At 35.7% G+C, this 17,088-nt stretch overlaps 1 protein-coding gene across 1 annotated transcript in view; it reads left to right on the top strand.

Annotated features, from left to right (window-relative positions):
* wdfy1 (WD repeat and FYVE domain containing 1) overlaps positions 1-17,000 on the top strand; it is a 65,465-nt gene extending 48,465 nt beyond the window's left edge. The window contains exons 7-12 of the mRNA XM_039756055.1: positions 314-440; positions 2,786-2,891; positions 7,322-7,423; positions 10,851-10,981; positions 14,516-14,624; positions 15,525-17,000. Of these exons, the coding sequence (XP_039611989.1) occupies positions 314-440; positions 2,786-2,891; positions 7,322-7,423; positions 10,851-10,981; positions 14,516-14,624; positions 15,525-15,584 (635 nt within the window). The 3' untranslated portion in view covers positions 15,585-17,000. The remainder of the gene's footprint in view (positions 1-313; positions 441-2,785; positions 2,892-7,321; positions 7,424-10,850; positions 10,982-14,515; positions 14,625-15,524) is intronic.
* The last annotated feature ends 88 nt before the right edge of the window (positions 17,001-17,088 follow it).

Raw genomic sequence — 17,088 nt, 5'->3', positions numbered from 1 at the left:
GTGGGGCAAATCATCTTATTTAAACTAAGTACAGAGATTTACCTAGTTATAGTTAAATTGTTTGGGACAAAATCACATGCCCACTGGTGTTTTTCAGTGCAATTGTTGCTAGACACTTCTGTAAGTGAGTAAACTTTATATTTTAACAATTATATAAAGATGTTATATTAAGGATGTCTTTTGTGCATTTTATATATTCTCATCCCACTCCCAGTCTTCCCCTGTTTTGCTTCCAGTGACCAGGTTAAGGAGGTATAAAGCATACATTAAGAAGAAAGCTGATATTCACTCCACTCCTCTCTGTCCCCTTCAGGTAGTATAGGATCCTTGTGCTGGGACCCAGTCCAGCGATTGCTTTTTTCTGGAGCTTCAGATAACAGCATAATCATGTGGGACATTGGAGGGAGAAAAGGAAGGACACTGCTGCTTCAGGGTCATCAGTAAGTTACTAATTTGAATATATAGGGACTACAGAAATCTACTATAACACAGAATACAAAGACAAAACACCTCACCAGTTTTAATGAGACTCCTTTGCTTTACATATTTTGCAGTATTGTACCCCTCATACAACCACCTTGTGTAACCTCTGCATCTTCTGACATTATAGGGTGTCACATTCTTCCTTATTTGCTGCAGCTTCCTCCTGACTCCGCCACTCTTCCTCTGTTATTGTGCACTATGTTAGCCAGTCATGCTCGCTATTTTGTGTCTGTTCTCAGGAGTTCCCATAGGGTGATGCCCTCTTCTAAGCAGTCCGGCCTGAGATAGGTGTGGCAGCACTCTGACCCAGAGTTTTTGGATTACAGAATATCCTTTTCAGCCAGTGCAGATAAAGGAAAGCTCATTTTGGTATAGTGGTTCATCATGGTTTCTGACTGTGATGAACATATTATTCTTGTGTAGCATCAGTCTATCCCTCTCTCTCAGCCATCCTACACCCACCCCTTTTGCTATAGTGCCACATTCCCAGTCCACCGCAGTCTCTTTCTTCTTATCTAGACCTGATCAAACCTCTGTACTTGTTTTACCCTCCTGATTTTCTCACCTTTATCTTTGTTTTAGCTTAATGTTTGGTCATCATTTTCCAAATCTCTCTGCCTTACACCATGCATCTCCTTCAGCTTGCACTAAGTATTCCTGTTTTTGTGAGCATGTTAGCAGGGGGCACTTCTTGGAGATCTTGCAAGCACATCTTCCTTCTAGTATCTCTGCCACAAGGTTTTCAGAACAAGTCTACCTGAGTTTAATATGACAGCCCTTGTAAATATCTGAACCGGTACCCTCCATCAGTTTTACATTACCATTTTCAGTGGTCAGGCCTGCTTGAGCAGATAACCACAACACAATCTGCTTCACCAAGCATCTGGTTCAGTTGTTGGTGGTGAATGACTCACAATGGACTTCAAGACTGAACTCAATCTTAGTTAAGATATTTAACTATGACAAAGACAAATCAACAAAAAAATCTTGTTGAACATCTTGTTACTTAGTACCATCAATATGAGCCACTTAGTATGTTAAGCATACTGTACTAAGAGCTCTTTATCATACCTGTTTAGTCAAATTCAGGATTACAGGGAAGGGGCAGAATATCCTGGACATGGTGTTCTCACTATAGGCCTACTCAAGCACACACACAAATTTCACATGGACTACTGGGCCTACAGTTGAAACCTAGGAGTGTGTGATACAACAGAGCTAACCACTGCACCCACTATGCCACCACTTGGGTATAGTTTAAAGTTTAAAATGCATACATTTTTAACCATTACATTGTATATACAGTACCTGTATATTATTTCAGTAACACTTTACATGACATATTGTACTCAGTTGTTTATTTGTAGTATGTGTGGCTGGGACAATAAAACCCATACTTTAAAGGTTATTTTTTATGATATGTTAAAGCCTTTATTAGGTCCAGAATAAAACCCTGGCATTCTTGAGTCCTGTGATATTTAAAGAATTCTAGGCTAATCACAGTTTCAAGTATGAACTTGACCATCTGCCAAGCTTCAAGAAATGTATGTTTCTTGACGGACTGTGATAAACGAAATGTGTATTTTACTCTTGTAAATGTTACATTTTACAGGCCAGGTCATAATTCAGGAATTGTTCAGTGTTCAGAAACATTGCCATAATAGGCTCCAAAGTGACACAATGCTTTGGTATACCTGATGAGATTTACAAATAACAGTGCAATATTTCCAAGCTTGGTGTGATTTAAAGTTACAGGAGTGCATTCAGTGAATCTGTGGTAGTTGCAAGTGTACAAATGTTATGGAAGGAATGCAAGTGTTAAAGCTGTTTTGTGATACTGTAAAAGGCTGCACTAAATAAGTTTTGCATAATTTAGATTGCTAGCAAAATAGAAACTGCAAAACATTGTTCAAATGTGTCAGTAAACCTTGTATTTTATATAATACCTTTCTATAGTAAAGCACCTTATAGTAACAGTGATACAGGGCAATTGAGAGGCCTACAATGAGTCAAAGGTGAGAATTGAAAGAGCAACTTGGGGATTTGAAGTCCAGTGCCTTAGCCACTATACTATGCTGCATTCAACATATGTTTTTGTTTCTGGTTTCTATATATAATTTGTGGTATTGAACACATTAAAAAGTATTACTTTAAACTGAAGAATGTGAACTATTTAATTTTTATCAGTATCATTTTTTGATTTATAAATTGTCATGATTTTTATGATATTTAAATTTTTCTTCATTATACTTCAGTTGCCATTTTCAGCTCCCTTTGTGCTGTTTTTTTTTTCTTTTCCCAGTGACAAGGTTCAAGCTGTTCGCTATTTGCAGCTTACAAGACAACTGATTTCTTGCTCAGCTGATGGAGGGATAGTAGTGTGGAATATGGATATCAGAAGAGAAGAGGTATTGATCGATTCACTCCATGACCTTGTAAACACCCCACATAACTGTAAAACTTTGAAAGGCCCAAAGTAACTCATACTTTAATCAGTATGGTGCATCCTTCTTGCCCTGAAATCGGACTGTTCAGATTTAAAGTCTACTCTCAAAGTATGCTTTGGGGTCACAATGTGTGTGTGTGTGCGCGCGTGTGTGGAGAGAAGCAACACTGACATGTTATCCGTCATGCTTGTAGTTTTGTGGATTTCATATATAAAGGTCACTTTATTTTGTTACCTCCCATACATAGGTTTTAGGTTATTTGATAAAATTATTATTTGCAGTTGTACAGGGTGTCAAGTTTTGTTCTGCAGTGGTTTTCCTTAGTTAATATTTTTTCCAATTTTCAAAGTTTATATTTGAAACAGATAGCTTACAACATGTCATTAGGATATAAACTAACAAGATTTATCTTTTCAACCACTTTGGAAGTTCTGTTATTCATTATTAAAGAAACTCATGACTGACTCCTGTTTATCACAGAACACACTAGCACACACATTCACACTCACTTATGTAGGACCAATGTAGCGCTTCCAGTAAGTACAACTTGTACAGTATATCTTAGTGAAAAAACCCACCTAGGTGCAGTGAGAACGTGACCTGGCAGGGATTCTAACCTAGAATCTTGGAGCTATCAGTTAACTCAATAAAAACACATAAACCACATTTTTAAATCAAGTATTAAACTGGAAGAGAATTAAAGTATTAAACTGGAAGACAGCTATAAGGAGAAGGAGGGAGATTATTGATAAAATCAAAGCAACCTGAAAAGTCATGGAACTGTCCCAAAGGTCCATTACATTGTACAGATACTGATAAAACATACAGTAGTACTTCAGCATTGTTTCAGACTAAATATGAAACTAGGAATGTGGGCTTTTGCAAAAATATAAATGATAGTTTGTAGCTGCCAATCACTTAGCCAGTCTATTTTACAAAGTATTGCCATATATAATACCTCTCCACTGCTGCCATAAGAACAGTCACACAATATATAATAAGGGATACGTTAAAAAAAAAAAATGTGCAGTATACCCAAGGAAACTCCAGATGCTGTATTTTATTATTAGGCCATGTTTTTCTGATGCCATTAAACAAGATCAGGATATTTTACTACTTTTTACCAAGTGTTATTTGTAATTGGAGCACAGGCATGGTTAGTGACTTGCTCAAAGTCGCACAGTGAGGCAGAGATTGAAATTGATCTGGAAATAGGTTTAGCATACAGTGTTTTAACAACTATACCATTCTGTCTGACAAATATGAGGCCATTTAGCCAAACCCACCCTAAAATCTGTTAAGTTTGTAAAGGGTAATATGATACAAGGAGGATTTCTCGATTTCCACTTCCAGACATATCACAAAAGTGGCTTCACAAACCTCGTCTTTCCATTGTGTAATCCAATTTTAGAGCCACAGGGAGCCATTTTGCTTTTAGGCATTAAACAACTTGCATCTTTAGAGAACAATTAGTAGATAATCAACAAGCACAAAGTTAACAACCACCTAGAGCAACAATATTTAGTTTTTTCCTCATAATGTAATCAAAACACTATCTACAGTAAGTACATACTTACAGTATCTGGCATTGAGTTGTACATGAAATAACTTAATTTGAGAGATGCTCCTAAATTCTTCCAGTTTATTTCTGTTAACCATGTCTCTCTGTCAAAAATGGGATATAGCTGATTTGGCTTTTGCAAGTACTAAGGCAGCTTTGACAAAACTGCTTGCTGACTGTAGTACTCCAGCTTTTAATCTATACTAATAAAAGGTAAAGCCCTCACTGACTGACTCACTGACTCATCACTAATTCTCCAACTTCCCGTGTAGGTAGAAGGCTGAAATTTGGCAGGCTCATTCCTTACAGCTTACTTACAAAAGTTACGCAGGTTTCATTTCGAAATTATACGCATAACGGTCATAACTGGAACCTACTTACTTACATATATACAGCCATAGCCTGCAGCTTGGTTGCCATGTGAGGCGGAGTTGCGACCCTCATCGTCACGCCTCCCACGTAATTGAGTGCCTGCCCATATAAGGCCGTCCGTCAGCAGCAATCCAATAGACACACTGCCGCTAAATATTCGCGGGTGAAAGACTGTGCTTATGCAAACGAAGATGAGATGGTCAGGGATAGAATAATGTTTGGCACAAACTCGGCGAAAGTACGAGAGAAACATTTAAATGCCGGGTCTTAGCTAACATTAAATAAAGTCGTGGACATCGCAAGATCGCTCGAGATAGCAAAAGCACAACTGAGAACCTTTGATGCATGTACTCCGAGCGGCTCACGTGAACTGACTATGAACGCAGTACGCAGAGAACAAGGAAGAGCTCCAAAGAGCGCCGAACAAAACATGCATTACACAAATGAGAAGGCAGCAAAAGATTATGAAGCGAGTGACGCATACAAGCATATTAAGTGCAGCTACTGCGGAAACAAAGCACGGTGTAAACCTTAAGTTTAAATTAAGTTCATAGATAGGCTGCCGCTGGCGTTTTGTCATGCCTACGACGAATACGATATTTGCGAGATACAAGTTTAATGAGAAGATGCAGGGTATAAACGAGACTTTTGATCACTTTGTAACGGAGTTAAAATTGCTGGTGAAGGACTGTGCTTATGCAAATGAAGATGAGATGGTCAGAGATAGAATAGTGTTTGGCACAAACTCAGCAAAAGTGCGAGAGAAGCTTTTAAGTGCCGGGTCTGAGCTAACATTAAATAAAGCCGTGGACATCGCAAGATTGCATGAGAGCACAAGCATAGCTGAGAACCTTTGATGCATGTACTCTGAGCGGCTCATGTGAACTGACTTTGCGGGACTGGGAAAGGTAAACCCGTGCATGCAGTGTGTGATGTCTCAGATAAAAAGGAAGATGAGCTGCTTATTGATGCAGTAGGAAAGGAACAACCCTCTGACGCTGAACAAGCCTTTGTAGACATATCAATAGGAAAGCAAGGTGTAAAGCTTAAGTTTAAATTACGTTCATAGACACGCTGCCGCTAAATATTCGCAGGCAAATCCACAACTTAAAACCAGGAATACCTGTTAAACATCTTAGATTTACGAGTACTGATTTGGGTAGTGAACACTTCGATGAATGAAACCTGTTTTCTTTACAACGTTTGACAACGAAGATGAGATGGTCAGGGACAGACTAGACAAACACGGAATGTAACTTGAACCCAACAAATCCCCTAAATATGAACCTGATTGAAAGAAATAATGATAATCAAATCCTTGATGACAGCAACACTCATAACAGTCACAAAACAATTACATTGACAATCATGTTACGTTATTTTTAAAATGTTTCCTTTTCTTTTTCATAACTTCTTTTACATAATACTTCTCCGCAGCGAAGCACGGGTATTTTGCTGGTGGAAAATAAATTAAGTTTAATTAATTTAACTTATTTAATTAATATGTTTAATAAATTAAATAAGTTTGTTAGCATTTGAAGACAATACTGTGATATTACTATTTGAGAATTCTTCATTGCTGCTCTGCTGCCTACAGTGACTATTTTTAGATAACAGGAGTGGTCATTGCAAGCCAAGTGCATGATTGTTGGATTACTTTATTTTAGGTTTTTATGTAGTTTTGCCTGTTCTGCTGGCAATGTTTGCCAAATTGATCTAGGTGTTAAAAGTGGATTTTTAGTTAAGTGTATGCTTTCTACATATTTTGTAAATTAATGAAAATGAAATTATTTTTTATTGTTTTTTATTACATCATTCTTTTTATTTTTACAATCCAGGCTCAGTCCTGTGCTGTTTGTGTTGCGTTTTGTTCATAAAATATGCTTTGTAATAATTTGGCTCATTTTGTTTGCAGAAATCATAATACCCATTCACGAAAAAGTAAATTGAAATATCAAGCTTTGGGAAGCACATATGCCTTGCTGACACGTAGCTTTTCCAGTTAGCTTTTCCTTGTTAGAGCTGTCTGCATTAATGCTGTCCTCTGCTTTTCAGTGAATTTCTACCCTGTATGGTTTATTACATACACCAGAAAGAGATTTTTGTCATTCCAAGGCAAATAGTGAATTTTTCTCTCTTAAATAAGAGTTTTATATACACTGTTTTTAATATGCATTGTGTTTGATGGATAATATCTGGGTACAGAATTAAAGCAGTTCATATTTGTTTTATATTAAAGCAAAAAGTAGTTCATATGTTTCAATGCAGTTATCACTCAATCTAATCCTTTGATCTTCAGTATATATCTAGTTACATTTGTGTGTAGATTATTTTTGTTTAAATTACAATATGGAGTTTCTGTTTTTGTTATTGAATTAGACTGATTGACTAGATTAAGATTTTTAGGTTGCTCAAGTCAAATAATGCAATGAATTAATGCTTTTCACTCACATTTTAGGCACCTCAGTGGCAAGAAAGTGACTCGTGTCAGAAGTGTGAACAGCCTTTCTTTTGGAATTTGAAGCAAATGTGGGATACAAAGACTCTGGGCCTTCGACAGGTAGAGCAAGGAGTTTGCCCAATATAGAGGTTTTAAAGTAGTTTGATTTTCAGCTCTGTTTTTTGATAGCAAGTAAAAGTCTTTCTTTCAGTCTGCCTTTTAGAAAATTTAGAACAATATTGACAAGAGGATTAGTGAGCTTTGTTGGGTTAAATGACCTATTTGCCTAATTTTTTTTTTGTAATGTTTGTGTGAAATTCTACCAGCAACATTCATTCCTTTCATTATTTTAAAAACTTCAATCATGTTGCCTCTTTATCTTTGTTTGCTTACACTGTAAAGGTTAATATTCTGTAATCTTTCTCCATAGTTACAGTCTTGCATAGTTCCAGCTTACTTACTGTTCTCTGGACTTTCTGTAGCGTTCAGTCTTTTTATCAAATGGAGACCAAAATCCTTTACTCTTCATAGATTTTATAAAAAATGTAAACTATTTTTAAACACTACAAATAAAAAGCTAACATTTTACACTAAACAGTTAGATAAGTAATTGTCTCTTTACAATACATTTGTACAATCCCAGTCTTTAAAGGACAGGTTTTGTATTATTCAAGTCAAAGTTATTTCTTCACAATCATGGTATATATTAATTTGTAACATAACATTGTGTTCTGAAGTGAAGTGATTTTAATGCATTTTAAAAATACATTGTCTGTTCTTGCAGTTTACAATGAGACTGAAGGGTAGATGGGTCCGTGGGCAATAGAAAAATCTGAAAAACCTACCATATATGGCCTCTTTGAACCAGCAAAGTTTTTGATTCAAGAAATGTCCTTTTCTGGTTGATAAAACATTCTTATAATAACGAAAGGAAACTAGAAATAACAATGTTTTTTTTTTTTTGATGCAAGAATCCATTTCCTGTCCACAGCCACCATTGTGAGTGGAGTTTAGATGTAAAATAAGGAAATTGATCAGCATGAAAACAAACGATGTTAAGTTCTTCAGCGCAATTTTTACATTTCGAAAAAATGGGTAAAAAAATGTTCATGACCAGGGTGTAAATAAAAACTTAAAACAAGGTGTTTACAGTTTCCATAGACCTCCTTATGGTAACTACAATACTTTAAATGTATGGCTTCTTGCACTTAAGTTCGATGTGAGTATTTAAATAGAAGACCTACTGAAAGCAAACCTGTGAGTCTGTTGTGCTTACTTCTCTCTGGACGACATCTTGCAGTCAAAAGGGAAAAGAAAACCTGTTCCTGATCGCCAGGTATTAACTGTACTTCCAAACATTTTTCAAGTGAGTCATTTCAATGCAGCTGCATGTGAATACAACTGAAAAGTAAAGCCGTGGTCTGTAAATGTTGCTTATTAGCAAATTGAATACTGTAGATGAATAGCTCTTATGTATGGGTGCAAGGTAGAACAGTCATTTGTGGTGCTGCTAGACAGATTTAATGTCCTGGATTTGAATCAAATGCATATAAAAAAATAAAATCCATAAGCAAGCTTACTCTAATGAAAAGTGCCCAATTGGCTTTACAGAATTTGATTGTACGTGGAGTTTGCATGTTCTCCCCGTGTCTGCGTGGGTTTCCTCCGGGTGCTCCAATTTCCTCCCACAGTCCAAAAACATGCAGGTTAGGTGCATTGGCGATTCTAAATTGTCCCTAGTGGGTGTGCGCCCTGTGGTGGGCTGGCACCCTGCCCGGGGTTTGTTTCTTGCCTTGCGCCCTGTGTTGGCTGGGATTGGTTCCAGCAGACCACTGTGACCGTGTAGTTAGGATATAGCGGGTTGGATAATGGATGGATGGATTTAATTGTTTCTTCAGGTTTAATTTTGGAAAGTGTAAAAATGTCTCAAGCTCTTGTGATTGGTGATATTTAAAAAAATCATTCTAATTAGTGACATAAACCGCACAAAGCAGGCTCATCCCTTGACACGTCTACGTTTTCCAGAAGTGGAAGCAGCACATCTTACTCTTGCAAAAGAGGCACTCTTCCTCAGTAGCCATTACTTTACACTTCACATGTGTACCATGAATATAAAAGCACCACGAATGCATTTGTATGTTGGCATTTTGCTTGACCACATCGAACCATTCATCAAACTTTGAAGCACACACATTGATCTCGTAGGATCCACAAAGCAGCTTTCTGTCATATGTAGATAGCAACCAGAGACTCTGACGTCACATTCCAACTTTTAGCACAGTGCGCCCCTGACTTTTTGCTGGTACTGCAGCTTGCACATGCGTCACGTTAATTTCTTAAGACCTTCTCAGAGGACGCGTCAAATGAACGCTGGGAATGTGTGGCAGCCATGATGCGGGTAGTTACGCGTTCTGAGCGTGAAGAATAAATGAGCCCTTACTCTTCAATCTTTTGGAGCTCCACATCGGTATATTCTGGCTTATACAAATACAGTTCAATGATTACGGTAAATTTATCCGCATCTTTATAGTCACAGACATATTACATATTTAAAATGATAGCTTATTTTTCCAAATCCTGAAAAAAAAACATACCTGTAAGACATCAATTATCAAAATGAAAATGAAAATTGATGTTGGGCACTTAACAAAATGAGCTGAAGGGAAACATGCCCGTAGGGTTGAGTAGTGACTGGTTGCACAGAGGGGGAAGATAATTGGCAAGAAGAGGTGTAGAGCAAGCATCTTTTGAAATGGCTGAATCTCAGCAATTGTTTACTTTTTTTTTACTACTTCCTAAATTGACATGAATATGAATACACGATTTTACAATGTGCAATCTCAACATGTGAATTAGCATCCAATAGCATTCTTGCCTTAAACATTGAGATGTTTGTTACGTTTAAGCCTTTTTTTTTTCCATGTATGGACTTGTGTACCCTTGAGCCCCATTGCATGCTACAAGGACAGACAAGGTATTTATGAAATTTATAAAAATAAAATGCTTCACTTTAGAGCACAATTTTATGTAGCTAATTAATATATACAATGATTGTTAAGAAATACCTTGAACCTGAAAGTTACCACGCTTATCCTTCAAGTGTAATAATGTAAATATGTAATGGAGGATAGATAGATATTGTCATAAAGACTCTTTATGATTACTTGTTTAGCTATATGAATTGAAATCAATCGGTGGATAATTGTGGATAAACTTGAGAAACAACACTTCATAAATTATTGTGAGTAGCATAAGTGGCCAATATAGGTGTTATACAATAATGTGGGTGGAACAATGCAATTTAATAGTAACAACAAAGCATATGTTTAACACTGTTTTTCCTTACTCTGACTAGCTGTGGTTATAACAAACATTGGTTGACACTATTAGTAATGATGGTCCTGTAAATAGCTTCTCTTTTATTCCCCATTTGACTAGTAGAGTACTTCTCTAGTGACAGTGGATAATACAAATTACACTTAAAACTGGCATTTTCAATTGCTGAATAAAAGTAGCACTCATGGAGATCTATTTTTTTCCTCTTTAGCATCACTGTAGGAAATGTGGGAAAGCTGTTTGTGGCAAGTGCAGCTCTAAGCGATCTACTTATCCCATTATGGGATTTGAGTTTCAAGTTCGTGTTTGTGATTCCTGCTATGAGACAATCAAAGATGAAGAGTAAGTGGGGGATTTTTTTTATAATGAAAACAACAGACCTAGCAACCTAACAGCATTCTATATCATTAGTGTGACTTTGTCTAAGATTAGTAATAAAAAAAAAGAAAAACACTACTAGAAAACTGCATAAGGCTAATACTAAAATAAATGTTAAATGCTTTGCTAAAACTTCCTGTGTGCTGCTTTATGAAACATAAAATTATGGTACATTTACTTTGCTTACAGTTTTTTGATTTTTCAGTCCCAAAAATGTTGCAACATAATTAGAAATGTTGGGAAATAAGGTTTTTTAAAGTGGTCTCCCAACAGGAATATTTATAGCTTGATGTCAGTCATTAGAATTGGCATGGAGGAGAAGGAACTACCCTGGGTTCAGATCATGATATACTTTAATGAGGTTCATCATGTAATAATACTAATTAAAATAATTTGATCTTTTTAATTAATGTTACACATTTTAGCTTTTCATCTATCCATGAGAATAAGCTGTTTTTTTGTTTAGTAAACTTTTTTTGACTATTCAGTTGATCATGTCAGGACTTTTATGGCTGTAAGTAATTGTTACTTTTAACACTAGAATCTCTGAAGCCTACGAAAAAAGTTATAATGCCAGGCCAGCTTAAATTCCTTTGCACCTCTTCATCAGCGTCTTTGTTTTACAAATGTGTCAATCAGCACATGCAGCCTGCTATTCCATCCCCCAATGACACAGCCAAAGTCAGACACAAAGTTCTCCCATTTACACCGGGTATTACAGACTCGGATCAAATTAATGTTTTTCTTATATAATAGTACTAGCAAAATACCCGCGCTTTGCAGTGGAGAAGTAGTGTGTTAAAGAAGTAATGAAAAAGAAAAGGAAACATTTTGAAAATAACGTAACGTGAATGTCAATGTAATTGTTTTGTTACTGTTGTGAGTGATGAGTGTTGCTGTCACATATATATATATATATATATATATATATATATATATATATATATATATATATATATATATATATATATACATATATATATATATATATACATACATACATACCTGTATATACACACATACACACTCTTTGGGGTGCGAGCAACTGTTGCTGGGGGTACTAGAATCCATCAAGGAAGAAAAATGAAAAACATTATTTGTACAAAATCTTAATTTATTTATCCATTCCTAAATAATTAAATGGGCAGACTATTTTGTATCAGTGCAATACGCTGTTTGTTAAAACAGATGACTCCCGCTCTTACGTGCAAGTCTGCGTGGATTTTATGAACTATCGTATCTGTTCAAGTTCTATTTAAATTTTAAATAGAAGAAATTTGTATTTAGTCGACAGAAATATCTTTGGTAGGAATGTAAGTTAAATGTAGGCATCACTGCATACATTTTTCTTCACCATACAAATGTAGAGTAAATTCGCTTTACATTCCAACCAAAGATATTTGTGTCGACTAAATAGAACTTGAAAAGATATATTTTTTCGAATGTGATCGCGCAATTCAGATCGAGTTGACGCGCACTACATCGAGCCTGCGTGCCTCAATAAGTCACCCTCCCCTCGCTCTTACTTTTTTACCGTTCATCTAATTAATACACTGAGCATGAATATGCTTGTATGTATCAGACGCTTCATATTTTTTTGCTGCCTTCTCAATTGTGTAATTTGGTTTTTGTTCAGCACTCTTTGGAACTGTTTCTTTTTGTCTGTGCACTGCGTCATTTCACGTGAGCCGCTCGGTGTACATGCATCGAAGGTTCCCAGCTGTGCTGGTGCCATCTCGTGCGATGTCCACGGCTGTATTTAATGTTAGCTAAGACCTGGCACTTAAAAGTTTCTCTCGCAGTTTCACTGAGTTTGTGCCAAACACCACCCTGACCATCTCATCTTTCTCTGCATAAGCACAGTCCTTCACCCGTGAATATTTAGCGGCAGTGTTTCTATTGGATTGCCACTGACGGACAGCCTTATATGGGTAGGCACTAAATTACATGGGAGGCGTAACTCCGCCTCCCACGGCCATCGAGCAGAAATCTATTATAGTATATGGATGAAAAAATAGGTTCCAGTTATGACCATTACCGGTAGAATTTCGAAACCTGCCCAACTTTTGTAAGTAAGCTGTAAGGAATGAGCCTGCCAAATTTCAGCCTTCTACCTACACGGGAAGTTGGAGAATTAGTGATGAGTGAGTGAGTCAGTGAGGGCTTTGCCTTTTATTAGTATAGATAAAGGCACACTTATTTTCTTATACCTTTTGTGAAACTGTTTATTTCATATTTGGACTTCACTCTTCATACATACATTTTATTATCAGCATTTTGTTATTATTACTATAGCATGAACAGCGTTTCAGTTTTAGTGATGTGTTCAACATTTCTTGCCTCGTATTTCTTGTCATTCTACATTTACCTAGATCGTTGTAGACATGGAACACACGTGAAATATATAAATTCCAAATAACAAGATATTATTGACCCTATACAATTCCAGACCTACCTCACATCCAGATAAACAGACTTGAGCTGGGAGAATTTGGTGTCTGACATCAGCTGCATTGGTGGGGGATAGGATTGCAGGCTGACTTCTGCAGTTGCTGATTTACACATTTACAAAACAAAAACACTGATGAAGAGGTGCGAAAGAATTTAAGGTGGCCCAGCATTACGACTTTTTCGTAGGTTTCAGGGATTCTAGTGTTAAGGTAACCTTTTCTAATACTTTATGACCCAAGAAAAAGGAGCATTAATGGCTGTGTTTCTTTTAATCATCATCATTTGAAATTTTTTATTTCCAGGAGTGCTCATGGCCGTGGCATTCACCCAAGAATTATATTGAAAAAATTGTATTGCCTGCCCTGTGTGGGCAGTAGTGAGAAAAATTTTTAATCTTGTGTTTAAATGCAGAACAAGAGAAACAGTTTGTTATATTGGAATGTAACAGTGACCAATTCTGTCCAAAGGCAATGATGTGAAAAGCATAACACTATGCAATTGAAGATCCACATATACCACTCATTCATTGGTCAAGTCTTATTGTCAGTTCAAACGCACAGTGTTGGGAAAGCGTCTTTCTTGTTTATCTTGTATGCCGTGTTTTCTGGAAAAAATTAATTTTTTTATCAAAGAAATGCTTGTATTTTGCATGTTTTAAGATCGAAATGGGTAACAGACATGTGGATTATGCGACTCAAGTTATGTGATAATTTTTTTATTTTTTCCATGGACATTTTTCACATCATTGTTTTTGTTTAGAACTGGTCACCATTACATTCCAATACATCATAACTGTTTACTCTTGTTCTGCATTAAAACATAAGATTTAAACATTTTTCTAAGCCACCACCACAAACTACTTGGGTAAGTAGCATTTTTAAAAATGTATCATTTTTGGGAGCAGGATTCCTTTAACAGGGCAATAAAGGGAATCTTGTTGTGTATGTTCCATAAACTTTGCTTTTTGGATTTTTTTTTTACCTAAATATGTGGGAAATTAATTTAGAAGATACCACAGTTAACTGAATTTTTTTTTTCATTTTGTAGTCGAACATCCTTGGCATCATTCCATGAAGGCAAGCATAGCATTTTATATATGAATATGGATGTTTCTCGAGGACTGATGGTGACATGTGGAACTGACAGAGTTGTGAAGGTAAACAAATGAGACAATTTAAGAATAGGAAATGCTTAAAGAAGTAAAAGGGCTATCACTTGGAACAGTAAATAGAGAATGCAGGTATCCAGCATGTTTAACATCTCCTCCTAGCTTCTTTTGTGTTATTTATATCCCTGTGTATTTTAAACATGGTGGACTATATTTGTTTGTTTCTTTAGGAAAAAAATATCTCGGCTCATTTTATGTACAGGTTACCAGCTGGTCTTTTGAAAGCTGTTTATATTATGATTTCAGTGATACTTTGAAACAAGAAGACATTAGAAACAATTTAAGCTTTTCAACAACTTTTATTATTGATTAATGAAGAGAATTCATTAGAAGTTGGAAAAATATTAAACTAATAATCTCTCGGGCTGTCAACCATCATTACTGTTGACTGCAGCACTGCACAGTGCCTCTGGAGGTGTCTTTTAATATACCTTTAACACAACTACAGATATGAGAATATTGTCACAGATCAGGTCCATGCTGTCTATAACTATAAAATATCAGTCACAAAGAAAAGTAATAAATATGTAGTTTAACTCTTGTTTGTAGAAGTAAGTGTGCATGTTAAAATGTTTCCTAACAATATTTTTTCTTCACACCAGTAACTGCTAAGTTTTATATGCTTTAGGTTTCCTAATGTCTCTGCTAATTTTCATTTTCTGATTTGCAGTGAGTACATTATTATATTTTATTTACCTGTCTTGATCCAGAAGAAGTTTCATCTAAAACCAACTCCGTAATCATAAGTGCATACATGCACAAATATACAAACAAGCTAACCGTGGAGGCTGACAGTTTTATTATATTTTGTAGTTAAACTTGTTACTAAAATATGTAGTTTTTAAAAAACATTTTGTGTTTGTTTTTTATTCTTTTTTCTATTTTCAGATCTGGGACATGACACAGTTAACTGGCTGCAGCATAGCCACTGGCTTCTCTTCCCACTGAACTTCACATCCCACAGTTGCTTTAGCTGAAGAAGCACTTAATTCCAGCCTTATCTTTTTATTCTGGAAAATTATTGGAATTTCAAAAAAACTTTACATGTAAAATTATATACTGAAAGAGTAAGAGAGATGCTAATCTGCTGTGTGAACCTGTGTTTCAAGACCTGCTCTGATGCCCGGATGTGCTGCATTTGTCTCTGCTTACTGTACGTCAGTTTACACACATTGGTGCCAGGAGTTGTATTCAACCTAAAGAAAACTGTTAAACAGTAATATAAGAAAGATCTAGTAACAATAAGAAAAAAAATAAGTTCTTGAACTGTGATAGGTACTAATTAATATTTGTTGAATATGGCCTAATGGAGAAAAAGAATCCTCTTTGTTATAGGATTTTTGTTATAGGATGTTGCTGATTGAGGAGAAATTTATAGAATTCCCTTGTGGGCTATAGGAAAGAACACATTTGGGATAAGACGGATCATTTTAAGACAACTAATGTAAAATAAAAACATGCTTACTGCCACTATAGGCCGAATATGTTCATAAGTTCAGAGTTTTGCTTTTAAATTACAGAATTGAAGACGGAAAGGCCATAGCCTGATGAAACTGTAATATTGTTGTGCAGTAAGTACAAAACTGAAGGGGAGATACACAAATAAGCACTTATGTCCTTTCATATTCCTCTCCCCACACACAAAAAAGTATTGATGCAAAGAAAGTTCCAACATAAACCACATTTATTCTTTATCGTATTATTTTTATTTTGCATTAAATCACTATTGTTTGAGACATTCTGTAAAACATTAAAAAACGTTCAAAATAGGATCAAATGAAATAACAATAAGAGAATATTTGACTTACTTGACCAGCTTAATCTAGTTATTGTTTTAATGTATTGTAGATGTTTGGTTTTTAAAGTATATAGAGTTTCTGGATGTTTTTCATTCTATTATTAATCTGTTGAGATTTTATCATTTATGTCTTTTAACCTCAGTTTCTGATTTACTGGTGCACAAATATGTTTATTAACATTTACTTAGCAGCACTCTGGAAAGCTAAAGCCATTATGAATAGTATGTTAGGGGAATATCTGAAGGTGTATTCAGTCTTTTGTAAGGAGAAAGTGTTCGATATTTGACTAAGCACTTGTAAGGTTTGAGGACAGTCAAAATTATACAATTCAGTTTTACTTCTGAAACATTAGATTTATATTTATTTTGGAACAACAAAAGTTTATAGACTCCTTTTCTTAATTTTGGCAATGTAATGATCACCTTGATTTTTTTGGGTTATACTTATTGTCAAATTATTTGCCAAATGATGAAAAACAGGCTAAAAAATGTGAGAGAGTTATGCTGGTCAATTTGATATGGTCATACATTGTACACTTCAAAAACATTAAATTTGGAGGCCTTAATTCTTTTTTTTTCCTGAACTTGTTTATTCCTTCGCCGGGTCCTTGGCGGTGAAACTCATTCCAGCATTCCAGGAACAAAACATTGGAT

This window comes from Polypterus senegalus, chromosome 1 (genome assembly GCF_016835505.1).
Source record: "Polypterus senegalus isolate Bchr_013 chromosome 1, ASM1683550v1, whole genome shotgun sequence".
NCBI classification, from domain to species: domain Eukaryota; kingdom Metazoa; phylum Chordata; class Cladistia; order Polypteriformes; family Polypteridae; genus Polypterus; species Polypterus senegalus.
The sequence above is the reverse complement of the archived record's forward strand: the minus strand, read 5'-3'. Positions and strand labels throughout refer to the sequence as shown.